The 26,933-nt window shown below is 41.6% G+C and overlaps 1 protein-coding gene across 1 annotated transcript; it reads left to right on the forward strand.

Annotated features, from left to right (window-relative positions):
* On the forward strand, positions 1 to 18,846 carry LOC136005054 (fructose-1,6-bisphosphatase isozyme 2). The gene is made up of 7 exons (XM_065662167.1): positions 1 to 240; positions 2,947 to 3,109; positions 4,031 to 4,123; positions 10,358 to 10,498; positions 11,697 to 11,834; positions 16,167 to 16,286; positions 18,652 to 18,846. The coding sequence occupies exons 1-7, from the start codon at positions 68 to 70 to the stop codon at positions 18,844 to 18,846; spliced, it is 1,023 nt and encodes a 340-aa protein (XP_065518239.1). The 5' UTR covers positions 1 to 67.
* The last annotated feature ends 8,087 nt before the right edge of the window (positions 18,847 to 26,933 follow it).

Below are 26,933 nucleotides of genomic sequence, written 5' to 3' on the forward strand. Positions count from 1 at the left end.
GGACCTCAGCACTGCAATAAAGTGTCCTGCCCAGCCGAGGAGCGAGGAACTCTGGCATCCAGCAAAAATGTCCGACAAAACCCCCTTCGAAACGGATATGTTAACACTCACGCGATTCGTTATGGAGAAGGGACGCCGTGTTAAAGGAGCAACGGGGGAGCTGACACAGCTGCTCAACTCCATGCTGACTGCCATAAAGGCCATTTCCTCTGCAGTCAGAAAGGCAGGCCTTGCCCACATGTGAGTCCTACCTAGCTATAAGGGGAGGAAGAGGAGGTTAGAGAGACAGCTGCTTGCACAGGAAGGCTGGGGAGTGGGCAGGGATTCACAAATACATTGGAAGTGTCTTTTTTAAGCCAAGTGACTGTATGTATGAGGTCAGACCCTAGATTGTCAAGAGTGGGAAGCAGGAAATCTCTTTTTCTGGATTATTTTAATATCAGGAGAAGGGTGGACATTTAAACTAACTGCTGTTACTCTAAAAATGTAAGCCAGAACATCAATGCATTGCTCACCTCGTCATCCCTCGTAAATGTTGATATTGATCTATTTTTAAATCTACTGTGAATTTGCAGAATATCACACTGTGGTATTTGCAGTGCAGAATATCACACCATGATATTTTCTGCTAACATCCAAACCTGGTGCTGAGCTATGCAAATCAGAACTTGGCTTATCTTTGGGAGCTGATGTTCTGCCTCACTGCAGTGTAAGTAATGGTCTGAAGCAACAGACCTGCAAGAAATGCCATATGCTGCCACACATAAGTGCATTTCCCCTTTCTTCCTCAAGCAGTATCAGGGTTACAGATGGGGAGTCTTAAAAGGCCCTATATGGAAAACAAAGAGCACTATTTGGCATGTAGTGGTTTGGCAAACAAATAAAGAAGGAATAAAGAATTGCCTTAGCAAAGCCTGGAATGAACCAAGCTGTTCCTCACACAGCCCGATGAAATAGACATCAGTGTCATTGTTTTAATGGTGATCTATCTGAAGCAGTTCAGAGAGCTGGAATGTCCTAATAAAATTATGTATTTAAAATATATAGGTTTTGTTATGTATTGATATACATGTTTCTGTACGCTCCTGCATATGTACACATGCATACCACGCATAAGAAAGACAGGTAATGTATTCGTTAAGAAACACAATGTTTGTAATTTGCTGGGCTTTTTGTTGTGGGCTTGGTTTATTTTCTTCCTGTGGAAACACCAAAATGTGTAATACTCGAGGGGGTTTTGTGCTTCGTTGGCAGTTTGACCATTTGATCAGAGTCCTTTATGATCTTTGCAAATGATGAATTCAATGTCTCAGTACTACTATCACCCTCACTTTAGAGGTATGGAACGTCATATGTAGAAAGGACATGAGACATACTCAAATTTAACCACAGCACCAAGCTCCTGTGCCTTTCGCTGTTAAACTATAATTTGTCTCTGTACTTACTAGGTGAAGCTGAGCTGTTTTGGCTCCCTGACTTAGAGGAACAGTTGCTTTTATCTCATTTTAATCTTTTAATATGCAGCATCTGAAGTGTTTAATAAGTAGTGAGAGTCTCTACCTCTAGTCTAGAGGTAGAATAGCCACCTAGTCTACGGGACACATGGCTACTGTGCTAGGTGAATCTTCCCCTCAGAAACAGAATGCCTGTTACGTTAGAGAGCAAATGTCCTTTTCAATAAACAAAAGCTTCAGGTAATGAACCAGAAATATCTGACATATCCAAACACCCGAACGAGTAACTTGCACCATTCAAATTACACCAAGTAACCATGAAAATTCAGAAATTCTCCTGGCAAGCTTTCAGCCACAGTCACTGGCTTGCATCCATCTGCATTTGCGAAGCTAGAGAGCTCTGATTTTGATAATGCTTCCAAATAGGACATTGTGAAGTGTCTCCTTCAATGTTAAAGACCTCAGCATGAATCTTTAGCACATTTGCCATTCAAAAGTGAAGGAAGACTTTTTCCAAGACGTAGACTTGAGCTGGGAATGTGCCTGAAAACACACTAACTGAAGAATGGGTGCTAAGCAGTCCCTGAAAGTCATGGTACTTTCCAGCATCTCAAACTTGGCACTCAAAAATAGAGTGCCCCAAACACTCTATACTTCCAAAAAGCTCAGGCAGTTTTGAGCTGTGAGTAAAATAAAAGACTTACCCTGCTTCCAGCTAGTGCCTGCTGCTGACCAACACCCTGGGGACTAATTAGTTGCCCCTTTCATTTATTTTTCTTGGTCCATAATAAATAAAAGTGTTATATCTATTTCCAGCAGGATTCCTTATACTTTTAAGATGCCCAGATCATGTACATCAGGTCTAAACAGTGCTTCCTCAACTAGAAATCTCAGAGATACGTATGCTACCATATACTTCCTCATTAATATATTGCTAAAATTGGAATAGGGAATGGAAGCATCATCTTAACCCAGCCAAGGGCCACCGAATGAAACAGACCTTATCCTGGAACACAGTTCAGCATGAGCAATTATCTGGAGGTGTCTTCAATGCTTCTAGTTTTGGGGTGGCTGGGGACTGAGTAGGGCAGGTTAAAGGTCATCATGGAGCTCTAAGCAGTCAATGGCAGAAAATAATGCAGATGCTAACTGCCCCTTCTCCTTCCTCAAAGCTCCTGCCAGCTGTTTGTGAGGCTTCTAGGGAAGCGTGGCACCCACTGGGTGGGCTGGGGGGACTGGTCTGTCCTGGACAACATCCAATCAGGAGCAAAATGACCCAGATAAACCCCCAAAATGATGCCTTTCTTATGCATGCTTCTGTTTTTTAGCAGCAGCAACTATCTCATAATTCACTTTAGTAGTTTAATCCAAAGATTAGAGGTGTGCGAAGATGAGAGGAAGGAGCCATCCTGACTTGGGTTGGGGTTTTTCCCTCTAAAAACATGTAACATTGGCCTCCCTCCGGTTTCTTGACGTTTTCCCTTTTCTGTAGGTTCGGTATAGCTGGCACTGTGAACGTGACCGGGGACGAAGTGAAGAAGCTGGACGTACTATCCAACTCCCTGGTGATTAACATGCTTCAGTCCTCCTACAGCACCTGCGTCCTGGTCTCGGAGGAGAACAAAGAGGCCATCGTCACCCCCAAGGACAAGCGGGTCTGTACACCGGCTCGGCGACAGCAGGGGGCAGCCGTGCTTCACGTGTGAAAGCCAACCCTCCCCAAGGGCATGCGGAGCGTTCGCACTGTTACTGCGTTGGTTTGATTAATAACCGTGGTGCAGGGCACGGCTCAGCAGCTAAATGAGCTGTGCAGGGTAAAGTTATCATTAAAGTTCTGCGAAGGGGGGATACTGATCGTTTCTGATCTTGCTAACACACCCCAGATCCCAGGTGTATGTGTACTAGTGTATTCCCTGAGCCCCAGTGTAACAGCTTTGGATTACATTAATAAGGCGGCAACATAAAATGAGAGGAAAGGCTGGCAGAACTGGGGTTTACATTATGTGTCCAGAAGAAACACCTGACTGCTTCACCACGCTTCTCCCAGGAGGGGGTCCTATTGCAGCAAGATACTGCTTGCGCTGATGCATCCTAGCCTTTCCCCAAGATGTTTTCTTACTCTCAAACCTCCCATCACAGGCAAATCCTTTAGTCTGGAACAGAATGTAACAAAAAAAAAAAAAAAAACGAAAACCACACCCTTATTTACTTGAGGAAGATGCTTGCTTCCAGAATGAGTCACTCCTTTTTGCTTTCAAGTGATTTCTTGCATTACTTGGCAGCAGAGGACTGCTCCTTTCTATCAGATTTTGTGCAGAAAAATCAGGTATCATCAGATATCATCAGATATCTCAGCAGAAACATGCTCTCTCCTCTTTCTCTGGCAGGCCCTGCAGGGAGTGGGTGTTATGCTGCAGGGCTAGCTGGGTCAACAGCACAGCTCTCTCTGGCAAGCCATGTCGGGCATGCTTGCAGGACTAAACGCAGTGATAAAAATATGGGGTTTGTCAAGTAAAAGGAGAGAAGAGCGCAAGAATATGTGTCATTTAATGCTTCCCTTGCCAATTCTGTTTTAGGGTAAATATGTGGTGTGCTTTGACCCCCTTGATGGTTCGTCCAATATAGACTGCTTGGCACCAATAGGAACGATATTTGCTATCTACAAGAAGGTAAGACAACAAAGCATACATGGCATTATATGCTTGGTGAAAGCAAAATTTGTTGGGTATGTCAACTTGCTTAGTTTCTTTCCTAGGTTCTGTAAGTCATCAATAGAGCCTGAGAAAGTAAAAGATGACACTTGAAATTCGCATGTGCTAAAATGCTGCCTGAATTCCCAGGAAGGAGACATTGAGCCCCATGAAATTGCTGTGCGATGGCACTTCCCTCCTTCAGACACACAGACACTTAAACAAAACCCTTTCACCATTAGGCAGCTGGGTAGCTCTTCAGTGATTCTTTACTCGCTGCAGGTGAGCTGCAGGGTGTCACAGTGCCTGTGAATCACAGTATTTGTCTTCATGGATACTGACTGGGGAGGGCCGATGGGCACTGCCTGGACTGTATTATGGCTAGCAGTTTGGTGACCTCCCACTGAGTGTTGTGTGCTTGTTACAGATGGGAATTTATAAGCATGCTAACAGTGAAAGCCTCCTGCGGCTAAAGGAAGCAGTCACCTACAGCCATCAGGGCCCTGCCAGTGTATCTATTCTCATGGGGCTTTACAGAACAGCAACTGTGTAGCCAATTAATGAACGTTAATAGTTAGAGTCATGCCAAGTCTTGTGATTTGATTGCTAATCTCTCAGTAGCTGGTGTTCTTCCTAAACCCTGAGCTCACAGTCATATGACTATGAGAGACCCTCGGCCATTACTATTGTGAAGTAACATTTATAGTACTTGTGACTGCAAAGAAGTCTTTACAGGCTCAGATGCTACACTTCAAACATATGAAGATAAGTTTTTAAAGTCTGTCACCTTCTAACTTATAATTTTCAACTGGCTAGTCCTCCTTTTTTGCCTTCTGTTAGGCAATACACTAATCATCACTGCTGAGAATATGCATCTACTAGCAAACCGAATAGTCAGGGCACGATCCCTACAGACTCAGGGCACGATCCCTACAGACTCAGAGCACGATCTCTATAGACTCATGGCACAAGCCAAGTGGTGGAAAATGGCTGTCCACACTGTTAGTGGTTAGTACAAACGCCCATCATAGATGCAGCCGTGGCCAGACAACATTGAGATGATGCCTGGGTATGGTTTGTGGAAACAGCAGTCCAGGACTACCTCCAGTATCTTCTACCATCTTGGTTTTTGCAGGGAAAAGAGTTTAGCTGTATGGATGCAGCTGATGCCATGTGTTCTTATGCTAAGCAAAGGGGGCCCCATCCTTTTCACTTACCTCTCTAAAGATAACCCAAAAGACTACAGCACCTCCTAACATTTACAGTGGGCAATAGCTGTGTAGTCCACTGTTCTTAAAGGTGGTAAGCAGCATCACATAAATACTAAACATTAGCTTTAAAAGCAAGTGCTCAGTGTGATTAATACAGCTTAGCAGGTGGAAATACAGATCAGATTTCCCTACCATCTGTAGCTCACCTGATAACGAGTATGAAGACTACAGACTGCCTAGTCTTCCGAAGGATTCTGCTTCAGAACAGAAACATTCCCCAAAGAACTCATATTGTTCCCAAATGTTCAAGTTTTCAATTTATTTTCTGATCCTTCCACTATTGTTGCTCTAGCATAATAATGGACATGAGCCGACAATGTGTGCTTGCAGCCAAGACCAATCTTTGCCAAAGGATCATGACCAGTAGGTCGAGGGAAGTGATTTTGCCCCTCTACTCTGCTCTGATGAGACCCCACCTGCAGTACTGCATCCAGCTCAGGGGTCCTCAGTGCAGGAAAGACATGGACCGGTTGGAGAGGGACCAGAGTAGGGACACAGAAATGATCAGAGGGATGGAGCACCCCTCTTACAAGAAAAGGATGAGGCAGTTTGGCTTGTTGAGCCTGGAGAAGAGAAGGCTCTGGGGACACCATATTGTGGCCTTTCAGTTTTTTAAAGGGACCTGTAAAGAAGATGGGAAAAGACTTTTTGTCAGGGTCTGCTGCGACAGGATGAGGGGTGATGGTTTTAAACTAAAAGAGAGGAGATTGAGACTGTCTGTGAGGGAAACATTCTTTACAGTGAGGGTGGTAAAACAGGTTTCCCAAAGAGGTGGTGGATGTGCCCTCCCTGGAGACATTCAAGGTCAGGCTGGATGTAATTCTAGGCAACCTGATGTAGTTGAAGATGTCCCTGCTCCTTGCAGAGGGGCTAGACTAGGTGGCCTTGGAATGCTCCTTCCAACCCAAACTGTTCTGTGATTCTAATTAACATCTTTGTTGTAAAATACTGTTTCTAAGTTTCTGTTTTTCATGTGGGCAGATAACCTTCAGCACCTCATAAAAAGAAAATTACATTGCTTTGTACAAATGCTTCATATACAAAAGAAAACCCTGCTGCTAGGATGTGGTGTGGTTTGTCAATTATAAGAACAACTTACCAATTTTCCCTGGGAAGTTAGAAACAATGTGGAATTTACAGTCTTTCACTTGCATAATTCTTTCCATTAAAATGCTAATTCCAGAGTACATATTAATTAATGCACCCTTCTCTCAGAGAAGCAAATTTCATAGCAACACTGCTAACTTTAAATACTATTAATTTCAAACCCTCTGAAATAATGAAATAACAATAAGTACTTTATCGATTGTTACTAAAGAGTAGTATGAAAGGAATAAAGGTGAGATGTTTATCCTGATGGATGAGAATCACTTAAGAAAGAAAACAGTTTCAAACTATTCAAGGTTCATTTGGAAAAGCTATAAGAATTGTAATTCCAAAGGATGATCCTTAGCTCCTGTCTGATATTTATTACCTTCCAATTCTCAGATGATTATCTGATTATCTCACCATGTCAGCACTTCATTTCCACAGGCCTACCCTCCAGAACTGAAATAGTTACCTTATTTCAGAAAAAAAAAAAAAAGATAAACAGCACTTTTCTACAAAGGTCAGACTCAGTGCCAGCACATTGCAAACCTGAAAATGGTTCTTTGGTTGCTCCCAGTCCAGAGCCACCAGCATAGTGGCAGGTACCATTGCCTCCTGCCAAAAAGCACTGTGTCAGTTTCATAGAGAAAACCACCAAAAAATTAATGTCATCTGAGGTTTATTTAATTTTGCATCTGGCTTTTACTTTCTGATGCATGGGTGGTATTGATAAAATAAGCAGAAACATCAAGAAAGCAGGGCTGAGGGAGGTCCCTTGTGGAATCAGTGGAAGCCAGAGCAAGCAGTAAGACACTGACAGTCACTGCCGCTAAGGGGCTCCCAGCTGCTGCGGTGCAGAGGGTACGGACAATAGGTATTTTTCGCTTGGATTCTTCAAAATTTTTCATGCCACTGCGCTGAATCAACAACTCTCCGTTCATACTGCATATACATGCTATGAAACTGCTGCTTTGTTTTATTCTTTTTTCAACGTGTATCTTTGCACAGTACCTCAGATGCATCCATTGAGGACAACATCCTCCCTTCTATGTGGTCCCTCATGGGGAAGGTGTAAGAGTTCAATTAAATGCAATGGATACTCATGAAACACATGGTACAAATGGAGACCTGTAAACCAAGTCCTTCCAGAGCTGTACCCGGTGCTGATCAGAACTCCTCCATGTGATGTTAGGCAAACCATACATGCAAATATTTTCAAACTCTTATATCACCGGAGGGCTCCCGTATAGCAAGACTCTGCAGACCTTGTTTCATCTGCTTTGCACCAACAACGAGACAAAGCGGCTGTGTCACTGCTTGTCAGAGCTCCTCTGCAGTCCCTCTGCTTACTTCAGTGCTTTGCATAAAGACCTCTAAAGAGATTTGACTACCACCATTTCATAGTCAAAATGTAATGGAAAGGAAATCCATCTGTGCACTAGAAAGGATTGAAAATATTCAGCAGCTATCAGAGTCTACCGGCCAGCTTAATTTCCTGGTTTGTTTCACAGTGCATGATACTTGGCAGGACTTCTGCAGTCCTAAAAGTGAAATATCAGCTGATCTCTAGCTTTTTTACATTCTGACAAGCTCTGCAAAATAATTTGTTTGAGTTTTTTCCTTCCTTTTGGAAGCTGCCTCTAGGAAATGCGGTTGTGAATTAGCATGGAAAAACAAGTTAATTCTGCCAACTGTACATCTCCTGATGGAAGAGTTCCTCCGTTTTTTCATAAGAGTCAGCAAATGTGTGGTTTCTCGGCCATGTAAACGTAGAAAATGCATTTAAGAGATAGGACTGAAAAGCTCATCTCACAAGATATTTTAAGTCAACAACACATGTAACCAGCAGCTACATATACTATATAAACACCATGCACTATAAGGCAAACCTGTTTACTGTGTTTATACAAAATTATTTTTTATTCAATGAGGGAAGCATATAAAACCCTAGAATAATCGTAATATGTTTGCAACTAGTTCTGTAAATAGATTTTTAATTCTTCATTTAGTGTTGCAAACCATTAGTCTATTATAGACAACCATTGGTTTTGATGTTGAGATGTGCCGTGGAGATATATTTTTGAAAGAGAAGATGCTATGTAAGGTATAATCCTTGGTTCTGTAAAAGATCGTTTAGCAAAGGATTAGCCACTAGTCGTCAGTATTCAAAGCTCTGGAATATGCAGACAGGGGTTTTAACCAGTCTTCCTTCATTACATGCATTATAACTTCGCTGAATAAGCAGCTTGATGTAGAGCACTTCCAAGGGACTGCATACAAGATGTATTTGTACACACTCTATTTCAGGTCCTGTGGCAAACTGGTTGCCAACTGGAATTTCTTCCACAGAAGAACTTGGTAAAATAATACTAATAAATAATGTTGAGCAAAATATACAGCTAAAAACTGTAAGCCACAGTAACAAAAGTAATAAAATCTTTTAGTTAAAAATGAAAATATTTTGATGTGGAATTTGTCTTCATATGCCAAGAAATATGTAGTTTTGGTGTCTCTCATCTCAGCTTTCCTCCAGGTGTTGGCATGAAATGGTGAATGGGATCCCCAGGTTACTCTTAGCTTTCCACCTGGGTAGGACCCTAATGGGCACCCTGAGAGTTACTTGCTCTCTGGTATGATCTTCTCCTTGGAGGAGACGTGTTTTTCTTTGGAAATTATCTGCGGAAGGCATTCTTGATTATTTAAAGAATTTACTCAATATTCATGAAATATTTTATTTCCTACACAAAATAGTCACTGATTTTTATTTTTTTAACCACATATTTTGGACTAGACCTGCTATTTCTATTTAGCTGCTACTTAATCTAATTAAGCCCATGCAATCACTGAGAAATTGTCTGAGTTTGAAACAATAAAATGCTAAACCGGGACCAGAATAAAGGATCTCATTTTAATTCCTCACAAACCACCATCAAAACATCCACAGAAGACCCTTCACAACTGACAAGCTTTTAAAAAGGAACATTACTATCAAGCATTCTCTACCCATTTTGCAGTCCCAGGTGCCCATCCGTGTCTGTTATTCTTCCTTATCACACGGGTAAACCTCTTGTAAGCCCTGGCTAAGGCACACCCCTATTGCTGGCTGGAAATATTCGCACCAGGTCTGACTGAGCTGTTGTTGTTCAGTGATATCCAAAGTGCCAAATCAAAATATGAATGTCAGAAAGTGATTAAAAGCCTGACGTGAAATCTCATGTAATGTTCTATGTAGAGTTATAAATACACACCTGCATACATTAAACATGCTACTTTATGTGCAATTATATATATTTTATAAATATTTTTTTATAAAATTTTATTTTATATTTAATTTGAACATTTATACCACTTCAGTTACCCATCTCTTCACCAGCAGAGACCAATGCACAGTCTTGGTTCCATCATGTTGCACCGTCTATGCTTTTAGTCTGATTACTGAAGCAGTTTGTAATACTAATGACTGCACTCAGCTCACAGTTATTTCCTCTGAGGGGTGTCAGAATGATAGCTTAAATTTATACTTCCAGAAAATTAGTGCCTCTGCTATGTCTCAGATTTCTAGTCATCTGGAATTAATGGACTGTGCTGTAAAGCTAAGGTATCAGCTCTTATTGCAAGTATTGTATTGATTGCATGACATGTAATAAATACCAGACTCTCAACGTCCTGTCCCAGCGTGCACATGTACTTGTACCAGACTTGCCCTGAAGTAGTGGGAACAATCTCTACTTCAGTTGTTTCAAAGGCCTGCATAGAAACAAAAAGAAAATCTGCCCCACGACATTATTGAAAAGTTGTTTTGATTGTTTCTCATAAGAATTTAACCCTCAGTCCAATGGTAATTCTTCCGCAGGAAACAGATGACGAGCCCTCTGAAAAAGATGCTTTGCAGCCCGGACGCCGTATTGTTGCTGCAGGCTATGCCTTGTATGGGAGTGCTACACTGGTTGCCCTCTCCACAGGGCAAGGAGTGGACTGCTTCATGCTCGATCCGGTACAGTCATGGTGTTAATCACATTGCCACAATCTTTTAGAGCCTTCTGTGCTTGGATTTAATGATTTTTGTTACTCCTTGTCTCTAATCTAGGAGATCTATATGATTCTTGTTTTCACCCATGTCCTGGAGCATCCCACCTCCACCTTACAAGTATTTAATAATACATTAATATGTTGGTTGCAACCCCTCTATTTGGTTTTTCTAATCAGTGAAGGAGAGTGTAAGTTATGAGCATTCCAGACTGCTGTTTTGCACAGACACTTAAGAAAACTTACTCTGAGCAGTGTCTTTGCCTCCACTTAAAGGATTCCTGCTTTTAGATTGTTCTTGATTTTTCTCTCTGTAGAAGAACCTCAGCATGTTCTGTGTTTACCTGGGGGCAAGAACTGTTTTTCAATACAGTTCATGCAGAGTGATGTCTGATTGCCTGAGTGCAATTTGGATTTATGGCTAAGCCTTCTAAGCTGCATACCCAACAACTGGCAAAAGCACAACCATACCCATACAATTGGATATATGCCACCACTTGGTGCCCACCCCTGGAGCCCAAAAAGTGTTACTGGAGTAATGAAGAAAAGAGACCTCTGGTTTGAAAGAAACAACATTAGATGAGAGCAATAGCATAGGAGGTTTTTTGATAAGAGAATGCATTATTATGAAACTTCTTTTAACCTTATAAACAGGCTCATGCCAAGTGTGAGGAACTGGGATCTGAGATGCTCTGGTTAGAGACAAAGGAATAGAAGGTGGAAGTTGCACTCAGACTGCAGACAGCAACACTGGGGGTAGCATTCGCTTTAAGATATTTAGGCAAGACAGGCAAGAAAAGTTCAAAAATCAGAAGGCAGTGTAATTTCTTAATTTGTAACATTACGATTTGTGGTCAGAAATTCATGATACATCTGCTTTCAGGGCTGCCTGGTGTTCTTTTGATAAGCTAACTATTAGAGTTGAATTGCTTTTTATTTATAGTAATAATGTGACAAGTTTTCATGAACTTAACACAGATTCTGTGCTTTCTGCTCTGTTTGAAATGCTATCAAGCTATACACAGACTGTTGCTGAAAGGACCAAGTGTACTAGAGTTTCTGCCATCACTAGTGTACTAGTGCTACTGATCACTAGCAACTTTTACAGAAAGCCAACTAAATTTTCTGCTGCTTGCTAATAGCTGGCCTACCATTTTCTTCTACAGGGTCTTGGTGAATTTATTTTGGTTGACAAAGATGTTAAAATCAAGAAGAAAGGGAAGGTATACAGTCTGAACGAAGGTTATGCAAAGTATTTTGATCCTGCAATGACAGAATATTTACAAAAGAAGAAATTCCCTGAGGTAAGAAAATATTAGCACTGTATCTGATGCCCTGAGGGCTGGCAGGTACTGCATTCCACAAAGTCCTGGATGATGGGAAAGGATTTGAAGGCCTCACTGAGTTCAGCCCCATGTAATCCTTTCATGCTGTTGGATCCATTTTGGGTATGTATCCAATGTGTTTTCTTCTGGAGCCCTGATGTCTTTCATAACTTAGACTTTGGTAAGTAAATTCATAGCTTGTTCCTCATTGTGTGGAGGAAAATGTGTTGTACATGAAGGACCAGGTTTTTCAACAAAGCTCTGAAACTGTGCCAGCAAAAAGTGGTGGGTGGTATCCTTGTTTTCTGTCTTATCTGAATATGCATCTCAGTCATATGTGCAGCTGGGCATCTGGGGCTAGATTCCACATACTGCTCAGACGGTGCCTTCAGGGATCTGGGTAGCATCACCTTCTCCTCCCGGCACATGTTTGCATCTGAGGTATGCAGTATCACTCTTGCACTATCATCTAGTTGAATTATATGGAGCATGAACTGACTCATAGGTTGGGAAAAAAAACCGAATGGTGTAAGGCATACTTTCAGTATATGCTGTTAAGAGGATTATACTGTAACCTTCAGAGGGATAAAGATGAGAACATACTGCATCTGATGAACTTCCTTGTGGAGACATACAACTCTGTATGGCCTCAAGTCACCCATAGCAGGATACCACGCAAGTTCTCAATGTGGAAAGCTGGAAGCTCCCTAGAAAGTGTGGCTATGTGAAAACTGATGTATCCAGTAGAAAACTTCAGGGTGTTGTACCTGGGAAAGTTAACAAGCAAGAGTTTAAAACATAATCCTGTGAGAAGCTCCTTCTCACATATATTGCAATGCGGACCTCTCATCTAAATGTGTTTTCTGTATTATCAAATTGTAGCTACAAAGGGTGCCGCATCATAGCATTTTAAACACATTCATTTTTAATATTTGAGGTAATTTTGAAACTTCAAAGTCTGCTTTCAGTCCAGCTGTGAGAAAAGCAGAAGCCCACAACACAAATTTCATGCTTCCTGAAAACTAATCCAGCTGAGAAAGAGGACATCTGTGCCTCTCATTCTGCTCATGTTATGCTTAGCTACGTATTCAGTATAATGCACTAACACTGGATTTACTAATTTGTGTTTCTTGCAAACCAACCAAGTGCTGCTTGAAGTAAGACTCTTGGTCAACTCCAGGCAGCCTCAAAAAGACTGAAGAAATTTCAGACTCAGTGGAATGACCAGCCAGAGATATTTCACCACAGGCTGAGTGAGGACAGCTCTATCATGTGATTCACCAGTCCTTAGGACATACAGGAAAAACCTCATTTGCAAACACTATTTTATCTTAAATCTGTGCTTAATTTGAGGAAAATCTTTTGAAAGTGTTGTTGCACTGATGCAATAGAAGTTTGCAGAAGGTGTTTTTGTTACTTTAAAGCAAAAAAACAGTGGTGCATAGGTTATTTGGGGCAGCAGAAGCCTCCTCAAGGGTGTTGAGCAAGCACATTGCTTTGCTACTCTGAGACGTAGGGCTGTCTGCGTGAGAACGGCCAAGGCACCAGTGTTACTGCCACAAAGCACAAGAAGGTTCCCTGCCTATCTGAAAGCTTGTTAGGAACCTGACTTTTGGAAACAGAACAACTCAGTTCCTTGATTTAAAAATAATATTCTATTTGCATTGTGCGGGGACAAGAGGGAGAAGGTGTCACCACACTTCCATAGCATGAAAACTGCTTCCTGGCATTGCCTGTAAGCCTTACCAGCTACACTGGTAATGATCCTACCTTCCCTGCAGCACCCAGACAGCACATTGCACAGCTTTGGTATCTTTGTCTTCCTCTCTTCAGCATGCAGAAGGGCAGTGGGGGTATCTGCTGGATACCCCCTACCTATGACCTGAGGAGGTGTGGGGCATGGGGGACCCCTTCTTACTCAGGCAGACCACCTATGATCCTGCGGCCTTCTGGTCACTAGAAACCAAGAGACTAGGCATTTATTTTAGCTACTTGTCACTACCTTACCCCTTTTTCCCTTTGATCCTACCTGTATTTCCTCCCTGTGGTTCTTGATCAATATGCTGTTCAGAAGACACTAACATTGCCAAAAAGAATCGAAAAGTTAGAAATCAAAAAGGAAAAGTAGGATGCTGTCCTGTATTCTGTACCACTGTCATTAGCAGTCAAATATTACAAATCAACTGTTTATGTGGAGAGGAGATATTTTCCCTCACTATGTAACCAGCATTCCAGATCAGACAGTTAAGGATTTGCCTTAGCAATGCCATCAAAAGCTTGGCAACAGCAGATTTTAGCATGAAGCATTCTTCTGCCAGTCAGCCAAGATGTGCCTGAGTGATATAAAAAAACCCTAATAAAAACTCTGTGCTTTTTTTTGTTACCATATCAGTAGGTGGACCAAGGGGTGCAGGGTTTTGCTGTTGTAGTTTGCTCCCCCCACTCTCCTAAGTCATCACAGTTATGCAAGAAAAACATGGCCTTGTTTTGCTGTGGATGAACATAGCTGTTGGAATATCTGTGGAATAAAGAAAGAAATGAAAAAATAACTCCCATCACATTGTGAAGAAAAAAATATCACAGGACCTATCTGTTATGAGCCATTTTTTGTTCCTTCGGGTTAAGCAAACAAAAAAAAAAGAAAAAGAAAAAAAAGGGTGAAACTGAGAGCAATCACAAGTTTACTCAAACACTGTGAATGCTGACTAAGGGAACATCAGGGCTTTTCAACTCCTTCATTAGCATCAGCCAAACCAGTGCGAAGTTCTCACTGGGCAAACACACAGCTTGACATTACTCAGAAGTCAGTATGGAGCTCCCTATCACTCATGCTCTGCTTTTTTTGAGAAGAAAGCGTAGGCAATATGCTGACACACATGCAGCACCTGTTAAACTTCTCATGAGAAACGAGAAGTAACATTTCTAATAACTAAAAGGACTATTTATTCCTCCCCTGCAGGTAGCTGGACTCTAAGTGATGCAAAACTTTTATTTCAGTCTGTAGTTCCAGAGATAACAGTATCAGAATGAAGGACTTTCTCATATGTAATTTTCTCAGCACAGATTCAGCTCTGTGTTTCTAGCAGATGAATTTCTGTCAGGGTAAAAAGCAATTAAAATTGCAAGTGTGATCTCGTCATCTTCACATAACACTGCCCCTATACACATAAATTGTGTAAATGACCTGCACATGTACAGGAAATCCAGCATATCCCAACTGTATCTTGGTGATCTGTACTCAGGTGGCTCAGCTCTGCCAGGATCTTTCATTAGACAACTGATCCAGACAGAAAAAATGTGCAGAGGTCTTTTCAAACCTGTAGCATTGCAATACACAATTGCGTGTATTAAATGTGCACGAAGTCCCAGTGTCTAATAATTTTCTGAGGAGGCACAAATTCCTCCTCTGCTTCATTGAAGACAGAGTGAAATATACTGACAGATTTCGTGGCATAGTAGCTTTCAAAAAGCTTTCCTTCAGTTTACATTTGTATTGTGTATCTCCTCCTTATAAAAGTATGGTGATACATTGCTTTCCTCAGGTTATATATTTGGTGTATATAACTTCTATTTATGCAAGGCACCTTGTTTGTCTTCTATATTTCCTACCTTTCCTTACCATTACTTCTATTTATGCAAGACACCTTGTTTGCCTTCTGTACTTCCTACCTTTCCTTTCCATTTTTATAACCAACAAACCTGACACTGCTATGAATCCCTGTTTGCTCTTACTAAAATGAACTTTCCTTCAATTACATTAATTTCTCAGCTTGGAGCAAGGAAAACCATATTCATGAATAAATTGTTTTCTCCCAAACTAAGCTGCAGAATGAACATTATGACCAATTTCCCAACTTGACAAATAGGCTAGAAGCCCACTGGGAACCATGTAGACCTGTTGTGAAAAGTGACATTCTACCTCATGCCCAGGCTTAGGAAACAGTGAAGGATCAGCAAACAAATGGATACCTTGTTCTGATAATGTCAGGAAGTTTTTACTCACTTTGCAGTGAGTTTGCAACCCTTGCTTTTTCACAGACTGGGGATTGATACCAAATTACAGGTTCTGCACTCAAATTACAAGCAGCTTGTTTTCTATGCTGTGAATACAGCTCTTTAAAGTGCTTCTTTTAGAACTCCATAGCCAATCTTACAAAAAGCTATGCTTCAGGATGGTTTAGGCATTCGTAGTGTCTGTAAGGAGCCATTGATGTAAGCAGATTTGATTCCTGTTTCGTAAGAAAATTACATTTTTCTGTGCTACTAGCTGTCTAGCCTGGTAGATTTAATGCTTTACTCTATGTTTTTCAGGATGGCAGTTCCCCATATGGTGCCAGGTATGTGGGCTCCATGGTAGCTGATGTTCACCGTACATTGATGTACGGTGGGATCTTCATGTATCCTGCTAACCAGAAGAGTCCTAAAGGAAAGGTAAATAGTTTGACTTACTGTCTGGTGAACTTAGTCAACCTAATGCCTGTGGTTTTCCCACAGACGTAAAAGAATAGTTTACATATATAAACAATAATTTTCCACCCCCTGGGGAAAATTAATTGATATGATGGTCAGCTATCAAATTTAGGCAAGAAATTTAAACAATTGCCTATTTAGGCAATTCCCAATTTAGGACAGATATCTTCCCATGTGCTTTTCTATTACAAACTACTCAAATGATCTTCACCGCAACCAAGGGCTTTATTCATCTTTCTGAAGTGAAATATTTCAGTACCACAGAAACCTGCTGAGATACCTGTGACAGCTGGCATAGCTGGGAGGGTGGGGGGGGGGAAGGGGGGGAGGAGAACAAATAAACAAGACCCCAACCAACCAAAACCAACTAAAATAAACCATTCAAAAAACCCTCAGCCCATTAAACAGTGTGGATCTCTTTGTGTATCAGAGCAACAGACAAAAAAGGAATTTGCTGTGTGTGAGAAAATTGAATTTGCTGATGGGCCTCTTCAAATTAAAATTTTTGTTTTGAAATCTGTGTTAAGCCACTGGTGTAGAGAAAATACAAGAAACAGAACAAAAGGACAAACATACAAAGTATAGAATTTTATAAAAATCAAGATTTCTGTATGAGTTAGCCTACATTGACTGTTTGATCTGGTTTGCACTGCCATAATGAAATAATGGAGAGAATATTGAAAGAAGCAAAACTACTACCATTACAAATCAACGTTTTCTTCTTTCCTTCTCAGAGGGCAGATGTAGACAGTATTTTCCACATAAACCTCTTCTTGATAGAGAGATCATGCCTTTGTGGCAGGTACCAGATCATTATCTCCTTAAAGACACTCTATGCACTTAGAGAGCTGAAAGGAACCAAGTGTCATAGCAAACATAAATGACATGCATGTAGGCTCTAGCATATAGAACTCCTTCATTAGGTTAAAGAAAGAGCAAAAAAAAAATTCTCAATAACCACTGATAGTTCTATTAGCCAACAAATAGATCCTCTTTTCAAATTAAATATATTAAATCATATTTTTTTATCAATTTAAGGCTTATAGTTATCTATTAGGTGGAAAATGTTAAACTAGTCTGAAGACAGAGCCCATCTGAAGACCCGTAAGTGCAATTGCACTATTATCTGAGGGAAAACTGATTTAAGCCACGTAGTCACCGTATAAGCAATAAGAAACTCAACATGTGGTTCCACTGCTATATTCTGGCTCATGATCTTGCACTAGTTGGCCATGCACTAAGAACAATGGTGGCTATTGGTCCTATGTTGCCTGTCAGGTGGAGACCTTGTACCACAAGTAGCATTTTAGAAGATACGAATGAAGGTAATATGTATTATTTAAGTTTTTGACACATGGTTTCATTACAAACAGCGTGATAAAGGAATGATGGGTAGTAATGTCCTGTGTCCAACCCATTTCTTTGTCTCTATATACAGTTGCATTCTGTCATGATTTCTTTTCCCCAGGAAATATTCTCTCTTTTGCACACATGAACAGCCCTTTAAACATAGTATGTACTAATATTGTCTCACATAAGCACTTCATAGACCATCAAAGATTCAACTAAACCTATATAAATAATGTCTGTTAAAAACCAGCCAGCTAATATCCATGTCCTTTTAAACACAGAAACTTCTTTTGGCATATGTCCCAAATAAGTTTGCATTCCACACAGGCACTCCAGAGGCAACTTTTTTAAAGATGTGAACAGATATCAGGGCCCAAACCAAAAGTGTCTCCATACCAAAAGGGAAAATTTGCTTTTACTAATTACTGCAGTTACTTCTGAAAACAGAGTCGCTATCTGGATGAGTTCAGGCCACTAATATCTATCCACATTTCTGAAGAGTGGAAATGAAATCCTGAAATTTGAAACCAGGAGCATCAAGTTTCAAACTCCAAAATATCCTGACCAAGCACAGTGTGATTACCCCAAGCTTTGAGGTAATGCATAAAGCCTCCATATGAGAAGAGATTGTGACTTTGGTTTCCGGGTACTGTTAACTTAGCTGACTGAACTCTTTTGCTGATGTCTGTGAGCCTGACAGCTACTTTTGACATTTTTGACAAAATACAGTTTCACTGGTGCTGCACATTAGTCCATTACCTTGGAAACAATGGTGGTGATGGTTGGACGCAGGGTCTGTACACTGTTCCTCAAAACAGAAGATGTTAAAGGAGGTGAGAGGAGGAAAGTGAAGAAGGTGGGACTAACTGAGAGACATTGCTACTTAGGTCAATTGACAAAAGGAAGGTTAGGTTCTAGTAAGTTCTTTGGTGTAAATTCCCCCAAAGGCAATCATGTGCTCCTTCTTTCTTTCTAGCTCCGACTTCTCTATGAGTGCAATCCTATGGCTTTCATCATTGAGCAGGCAGGTGGGATGGCAACTACAGGGACTGAGGCGGTGTTGGATGTGAAACCTGAGAGTCTTCACCAGAGAGTCCCTCTCATCCTTGGTTCTCCAGAGGATGTGCAAGAATACCTCACTTGTGTACAGAAACACCAGAAGAGCAGTTAAAGGCTTTTTGGCATCAGACCTTGCTCATCCATCTTCAGTCTGCAAGAAAAGCCATACCTTTCAAGATGATGGATTCTAGCAAGTAGCACCCATCTCCAAGTGAAAATCCCACTTTATGAGAACAAGAAAAATAGTGAAAATGGCTGATGGGATAAACAAAAATTTCATTTTTTCTTGCAGACAAATGTAAAAAAAAATCCTCTATCTCTGATTTATGAAGTGCAAATTTAGAGACAGAGGCCTGATTGTTAAACAGGAGCAAATTACTTTATATATTATTAAGAAAGAAAGTGGATTGTGTCAGTACCCTCATTTGATCTGAAGCTTTACATCTGAAGCTACATGGTTGGCATGGTTTTCACATCAACATTTGCAATGCCATTATCTGGATTTTGTGTCAGAGGTTAATTGCAAGGTGCTTTTTATCTTGACAGCCCTGAGAAGAACAAAAGTCTCATGTTGTCAGAAATAGTGTTTTTAAGCTTCGAATTATATATGTCTTGGGTAATTAATAAAGATGAAGAGGCTGCAATGTTGCCAGCGTAATTCAATTCTCATAGAACAGGAAAATGCCTTGTGTTATTTACAGACAGGTAATCGTCAGTGGCACAAATTCCAATAAACCATTGCTATGGATGTGACACTCAAATCATGCCTATTCCCTGTTTATCCATTGTCCTTTGCAACGGAAGATCAGCTATCACCACAAAGCTGTTACACCTCCATTTTCTTTGAAAGGTTCTAATTTCGGATTGAAGCTTGCCCTTTTCTACACGTTATACTGGCATTCCTACCCACCTCCAGTATACCCGTCCTGTCAGTACCCTAGTGCTGTCTCAGGTTTGACACTGCCTTAGGAGATTGGGAATCAGCTCTGACGCTAGCCGGCATTCATTACAACGAGAGCAAAAATTATTAATTAAGAGAAATGTGTGATTATGTTAAGTGACAAGGGTGTGAAAACTGGGCTTTAGGTCACTTTTAGTATTAGATATCCTGAGACCTTTTTAAGCCTCCTGTCTCATGATATGGATGTTTGTTTTGGCAACCATCTTGCTGTAAGCAGTTCCTGCCCCTACTGCTCATTTTCACCACTACTCCACACCCTCAGTCATGGGGTACATGGAGTAGTGTTGTCTTGTATGCTGGTACAAGACTTATTAAGGACATTCTGTGAATTGCAGCAGGACACAGGAGAATTTCATGCCAGAATAGAGTTTTGTGCCAGGAAACTCCAATGTCTATTTTTAAACTTACAACTATGTTCTACTATTCAAAAAGAAGAAGCAGGCTGAACAAAGGCAAACAGCAAATTATAGAGCACACGGATTTATCCTTAGGCATTGTTATCCCAGGGGTGAGGATCTGCTTTCAGTACTGCTTCAGGTACCAAAGCACTCTTTTCACAGGTGTTAATCTGGCACTCTGTAAAGCTGTAACAGTGACAACTGCCCAGGATCAGCAAGTACAGTGTGTACTTGTTTATTCTGCTCCTCGTCATGTGCTTCCTGAATCTCTGCTTTCAACAGCAAAATGCACAGAGCACTTAAATCCTGGAGAATTAAGAGGAGCCAGAAAAACCTGTGAGGGTTTAGGTAATAGCAAACTTTATACTGGAAAACACAATTGTGCACTGACTGTGAAAGCTAGTAAATCAATTTTCCTTCCGTCACTGATTTACTGAGAAAGTTTGTTGCATTTTTAAAATCAGGAGGTGATCCTGCTCCTCTGCTCTGCTCTTGTGAGACCTCACCTGGAGTATTGTGTGCAGTTCTGGTGTCCTCAGCATAAAAAGGACATGGAACTGCTGGAACAAGTCCAGAGGAGGGCCACGAGGATGATCAGGGGACTGGAGCACCTCCCGTATGAAGACAGGCTGAGGAAGTTGGGGCTGTTCATTCTGGAGAAGAGAAGGCTGCGTGGAGACCTCATAGCAGCCTTCCAGTATCTGAAGGGGGCCTATAGGGATTCTGGGGAGGGACTCTTCATCAGGGACTGTAGTGATAGGACAAGGGGTAATGGATTAAAAGGGCCATGAGAAATTATTAAAGACAGAGCAAGAATAGGGTACTCCCCAGTGTAACCACAGGGCCTCTAATAATAAGCCCTTTTCAGGGAAATGCTGATTTGTATAGCAGTGGGTATACACACGCTTAATGACTAAGATCAGTGTTCCTGTGCTGGCAGTTAAATTATATATCTACACAGTGCAATATGTAAGTCATTCAGTGCCCTGATGCCAGTGTAGAATCACAGAATAGTTAGGGTTGGAAAGGACCTCAAGATCATCTAGTTCCAAGCCCCCTGCCATGGGCAGGGACACCTCACAGTAAACTATGTGACCCAAGGCTCTGTCCAACCTGGCCTTGAACACCGCCAGGGATGGAGCACTCACCTCCTTTGACCTGCTGGTCACACTCCTTTTGATGCAGCCCAGGATATGGATAAATCAGCAGCACCTGAGTTGCCTTCATTTAAGTATGTTTTCACAGCAAAACCGTCATATAATCCCAGCTGCTAGACTTCCCATGACTTTCTTTTTTCCCTGAATTTACACCAGAAACACCTGTTAGTGAAGGAGCTAGCTCTACCTCACCCACCTGACAAACAACTGATGTTTGTATGGCTGTTGAAGCTTAAATGATAATGCTTATATTTTGCAGGCTGCAGGGTGGCTGGTATCTACAAAGAGATCAGTATCTTCCCTGTATAAACAACCCATGCAAACCCCAAGTGCAGATTAAGAAAGCAGTGACTTTGGTGTGAACTGTGGATTTTCTTTGCCAGAGTTCTACTTTAATGTACCACATCTATACTGTTTTCCTAAGTACTTCTGTGATACCTGCTGCATCTAGTACAACCTTGCAGAAAGACTGTTGTATGGAGCCCTTCTTAAACCATCATGACAAAGTTTTCAGTTTCCCTTTCCAGTGCGATACCACTTCAGACCATTTCTCCAGAGCTCTCCAACACAAATCACAGGGTGTCTGTGGAGGGGGGGGACGGTCACGATCTACAAAGCCCTTGCACTACTGAACCACAACTTCCCTTTACTGTCAGCTGCTAGGGTGTCTGAGGGCATCCAGACAGCTGAGAAAACAAGACTTAGCTTGTTGTTGTTGTTGTTTGTTCTTGTTTAAGAGTCCAGAGACTGCATCTAGTGGTTGGAGCAGTGACAGAGGGGATGTACCACTAGCTGCCATCAATGCTGTCTAGAGGAGAGAGGAAGCTGGCATGGACCAGCGCTCACTGCTGAACTGAAGGTGATGCTTACTGCTCTGCTTACTGAAGGTGATGCCAGGTATTATTCCTTGGATACTCATCAGCATGATACAAAATTATAAATACATGGAAACACCATGTACATGAAAGAACAGACACACATTTAAATATTAGCTCACATGTGTGCCTTTGTGTTAGTATCTAATGGTTTCTTATAAAATTATATATAAACTATATATTTTATATAGGTTTTTTAATATGGTTTTATATATAAACCAATGCCAGCTTGATTTCCTATTACTTTTGGAGGAGGACATGGGAAGGAAGGTATACTAGTTGTATTGTACCAGGTATGTAACAAATATGGCTATTCTTAAAGCACTGGTTTGTGACTTGTTGCAAACCTAATTCTTATTTCCAGTTGCAGAACACGTTTGCATTATTTCAGAAGTAAAATAAAAGCCAACCACCTAAACCTGGGGGTATCCAATAGCACAAGAAAACGCAGAAACCGCAGCAGTCTATTATAAATGAGCAGATGTTCACCAATTGCTTTGACTGGAAATTAAGTCAGTCTGAACAGCTAGCAGCAGAGTTGGCCTTGTGACTGCAATCACAAGACGAGGGATCAGAGAACAGGTTGAGGCTGGCAGGCTTCCCACCCAGCTTGCGGTGCCCAGCCTGCCTGTGCTGCTGCAGGCAGCTGATCCTGGACCCTCTGCAGTGGGAGCTCACGCTCCCATGACAAACCAAGGCAGCTGAAATGGAGATGCTGTTTGAAATGTTGGCTCAAACATGCCTTTGGGCATTTGTATCAAAAGTCAGTACTTTTATTCTGTTTTCCATGAAACGCACAGAGTTTTGATGTTTGGGTTTGGTTTGTTGTTTTTTTTTTTTTTTTTTTTTTTTAAATAAAGACAATCGATATTTGTGGAAAAAATCAGGCAAGACTTTCCTTTCTTTGTAAAATGGAAGCAGTATACTTCAGGCTAATTACAGAGAAAGCTCAAGAAAGCGCTCTCAGTACACAGCTTATACTACCCAGTCGGGCTCACTGTGAGAAAAGGGTCATGGGTACCTATGAAACAGAAGTGAGGGATTAACAAGGGGAAAGATCATTAAATCCTTCAAAACATCAAAGATAGAAGTTTCTGTTTTCCAGAGATATCCAATGCCCAAATGTGGGTAAAGCAGCAAACAAAATGAACACTGAGCTAGAGGATCTGCAGGCAGCCACCCAAAGGTACAAAACAGTCCCTACCATTCAGGCTTTATGTCATCGTGAGCAATATTCACAAACCCCAGGCACTGGTACTGAAAACACTTCCAGGTTTTGTTCCTGGCTTTCTGCAAATACAGATGTGGTTTCAGTAAACAAAAATAAACACCTCAAACCAAGCATGTGACCTGATTCCACTGAACTGATTTTGCTACTGCATGGAGACAGGCGTCAGACACATTTTCCCCCGGAGATCTGCCTGGGGTGGGAATTGCTCTTGCCCAGTGCAATGATTTACATCGCGGATTTGCAGGATCCTGTTCATTAGGAGCCCAGCAGGTTTCTGGCAGTGGATTTTGCGTTCTGGCCACTCTGACCAATGAAGGGAGTTTGGTAGGCCAGGTTGGAGAGGGTGTTGGCCAGGAAAGCTATGTACTCACACGCTGATAAACACAGTTTGGCCTAAGTATTCTTGTCAGCTGCAGAGCAGATCACCCAGGGCATATTTTATCACTTTTGAAGAGACTCCTCCACAGAGGAGATAATACACCCGCTCAATTACCCGCTCAGCTGTGCTGGTGCTGAATGTGCAAGGCCAGCCTAATCCCAGCCCGGGGGACAACTGTTAGTGATGTCTCATCGATTCAGCACTGCACTCAGTTGCACTGCCCGCACATGCCCCGGAACTAAAGTCGACTTCTCCCCACGCCCAGCTGCGGGAGCAGCGGTCTCGGGATCACATGCTGAGAAAAGCACTGCTCTGAGACACCAGTGTGCCCTGCGCCTGCCTACGAGGGTACGCACTCTCTGTGTTCTGCCCTTTTGATTGCCTGGTTTCCTGTTTTGTTCCACACAAAACAATTTTCTCTCTCTTTTAACAACTCAGTGTGATTTGCTATTCCAAAACAGGAAGAGAAAAAGAAGATGCTCAAATGAAAAGAAAGCAGGAAAGATAAATGGAAGGGAAAGAGCCACACAGGCAAAGGTGTATCTGGAATTTAAAGTCATGAAAAGAGCAAGAATGGGGATGGTTAGTTTTTAGCTGTGTTGAGCCTACACTTGGAGAAAACAAAGCCAAACAAAGGTAGCCTTCTCCCAGATGTACATGCACCGCTGTTAGTCAGCTGCATGGACTCTGCCAGGCAGCCTCACTGCTTTTGGCCTTTTTAACTCTCCCACTCCTCAGCAATGTGCCAGTTTAGATTAAAAACTTGCTGGGAAGAGAGGTTCTCTTGCTTTTTTGTTTTACAGAGCGCCTAATAAAATGGGACTATGAAGTTTGTTTAAATGTCTGGAAATAGTACAGCTGAAGTAACACTTCAAAACAATTCCTGATGGGCTTCCTGCGACAACAGTTTTGCTTCCGAAATGCTCTGCTATATTGTGAGAGGAATGTGATCAAACCTCATAAAAGCACTGAATCAGAAAACACAGGTCCCCTCCAATTCTTCTGTGACTAGCGAGACACTAATAGCCAAATGGCAGCAGTATTTATCCTTAATCTTTGCACAAGGTATTATAATTTCTGTATAAACACAGAGAGAAGTTTATTTCAACTACAGACGATTACTATCATAAATCTCCAAAAGCCAATGCAGTTTCATATCACAGCTGATACTTTCAGCATGTATTTCCTATTCAAAAAAAACACCCTGCTGTCAGCCAGTGCTTCATGCTTCTATGAGGAATGCAACTGCAATACTAATAAACATGGCTGAGCAGAAGGAATGTTAAGAGGGCTATAGAGAAGAACTTGCATTCACAATTCTTGCATTGCTGTGGCATAATTGTAAAAGATTGTGGTATGTGCTTGGCCATACACATATCTAGCATAACTGGGCACCTGCAGAAACAGCAATGAACTGTTTTGAGAGCTCTGTGGGCAGCCCTGTCTAGGCTTTTTTTTCTGTGACTAGTTGCCAGTCTCATAAATTGATTTATTAGAGATAGATCTAGAGATTCTGACTCCTTTTTAAGTGCGAAAGACCACCTGTGGTTTTTCAGAAAAGTGTGTAAGAAAGGTGAAAAACCACCTGTGGTTTTTCAGACTTGGCCAATTTTATTTCATTTGACTTTCAGATTTTAAGCAAAATCAATTGTGTCCCACGACATGTGCTGCAGCCTCAAGGAGTTCTCAACATCCCATTTCAGCATCCCAGGCATCCTAAGCCGGTTTGAGTGTCTAACAGCCCAGCATTTATTTTAAACGGTTTTATGTCACTGTACACATGCTGTACAGGAAGCTTTTTCTGGTAATTAAAAAAATGCCAACTTAATCATTAAAACCAAAACTTGTATATTTCCACAGTGGTTCCCAAGATTGTGATTTTCCCATGTAGACACATGAAGTCTACATGGGAGGAGAGAGCTTCAGCGGGTCCTCGGTGGCACCCCAGTAGAGTGCATTTAAACCACCGTTGCCCAGGAGGAACACACATTAACACAGATGAAGAACTTACTTTGAAACTAGAATTTAAACCCTGATGAATGTCCAGAGTAGATCAGATGTCACAAAGCATATGGCTGACCTTTACCAGGCTGGAAAGTCGTATCTTTCCTTGCTCACATCTCAGCCCAACCACAGTCTTGCCCTGGAGGCCCTCACAAAGCCAGCTCTACCCAGAACTGTCTTCTGAAGGTGGCTCTGGAGAGAAGTAGCTCACTCTCTGACTTTGCTTTGTCTTTGACCCCTTCTTTTGAAACCAGAAGAGCTGCCAAAGGTAAAGTAGCAGGTATCAGAGCTGCAGCACCACACCTGCCAACACACATTATTTCTAAAACATGTATTTCCACCATCACTTTGTTGAGAAAGGCTATCAGGTTTTGCTCAGAAGTAGGTTTTGCATCTCCTGAAGGTGGTCAGAAGTCTAATTGAACAAAGCAAGGAAGAAGCATTTTAAAAAGAACACAGTATGTATTATATAAATACCTGTCTTCATGGTTTCCTTGCCCCTTTACTCACAAAGGTTGGTGGTAGCTCTTCAACACGCTAGCACGATGGAAACGAAAACTGCCGCATAAATAAAGTTTTAAGACCACTGGAAAACGTATAATCATGCAACTTAGCATAAAAAAAAGCAAGCAAGCAAGCAAGTTCTCTGTGAACACAAGTGAAGGTGGTTTCTACTGAGGACCCCAATATATCTAATCAGTCCATGGATCAGGTCTCCAGCATATAGAGTTTCCTCCCTGAAGTTAAAGTTTCAGGTTGGGCTTCTTGCCTGTTTTCAGGTGAGCCTTGTTGCACATCACCTAGGTTCAGCTTTGGAATTGAATCTTTGTGAATGAAATGTTGTGTCGGATTATATCCTTTCTTCCAAATGCTTTAGGTGCCCCTGCAATTAAATTAAATTTCACCAATGATTTGATAATGGCCTGCAGAAGAGAAGGCTCCAGGGAGACCTATAAGGAATCTGGAGAGAGACTTTTTACAAGGGCAGGTGGGAATGGCTTTAAACTGGAAGAGGGTATATTTAGATTAGATATTAGGAGAAGTTCTTTATTATGAGACTGGTGTGACACTGGAACAGGTTGCCCAGAGAAGCTGTAGATCCCTCATCCCTGGAAGTGTTTAAGGTCAGGTTGGACAGGGCTTTGAGCCACCTGGCCTAGTGGAAGGTGTGGCATGGGGGTTGGAACTAGACGA

The sequence above is a fragment of the Lathamus discolor genome, chromosome Z (genome assembly GCF_037157495.1).
Source record: "Lathamus discolor isolate bLatDis1 chromosome Z, bLatDis1.hap1, whole genome shotgun sequence".
In the NCBI taxonomy this organism is placed as follows: domain Eukaryota; kingdom Metazoa; phylum Chordata; class Aves; order Psittaciformes; family Psittacidae; genus Lathamus; species Lathamus discolor.

Bases quoted from the DNA above. Each gene is read 5' to 3' on its own strand.
- LOC136005054 (XM_065662167.1), top strand. From the start codon at position 68: ATGTCCGACAAAACCCCCTTCGAAACGGATATGTTAACACTCACGCGA. The intron at 10,499-11,696 runs GTACAGTCATGG...TTTCTTCTACAG, and splicing joins ACTGCTTCATGCTCGATCCG to GGTCTTGGTGAATTTATTTT. The intron at 11,835-16,166 runs GTAAGAAAATAT...TATGTTTTTCAG, and splicing joins AAAAGAAGAAATTCCCTGAG to GATGGCAGTTCCCCATATGG.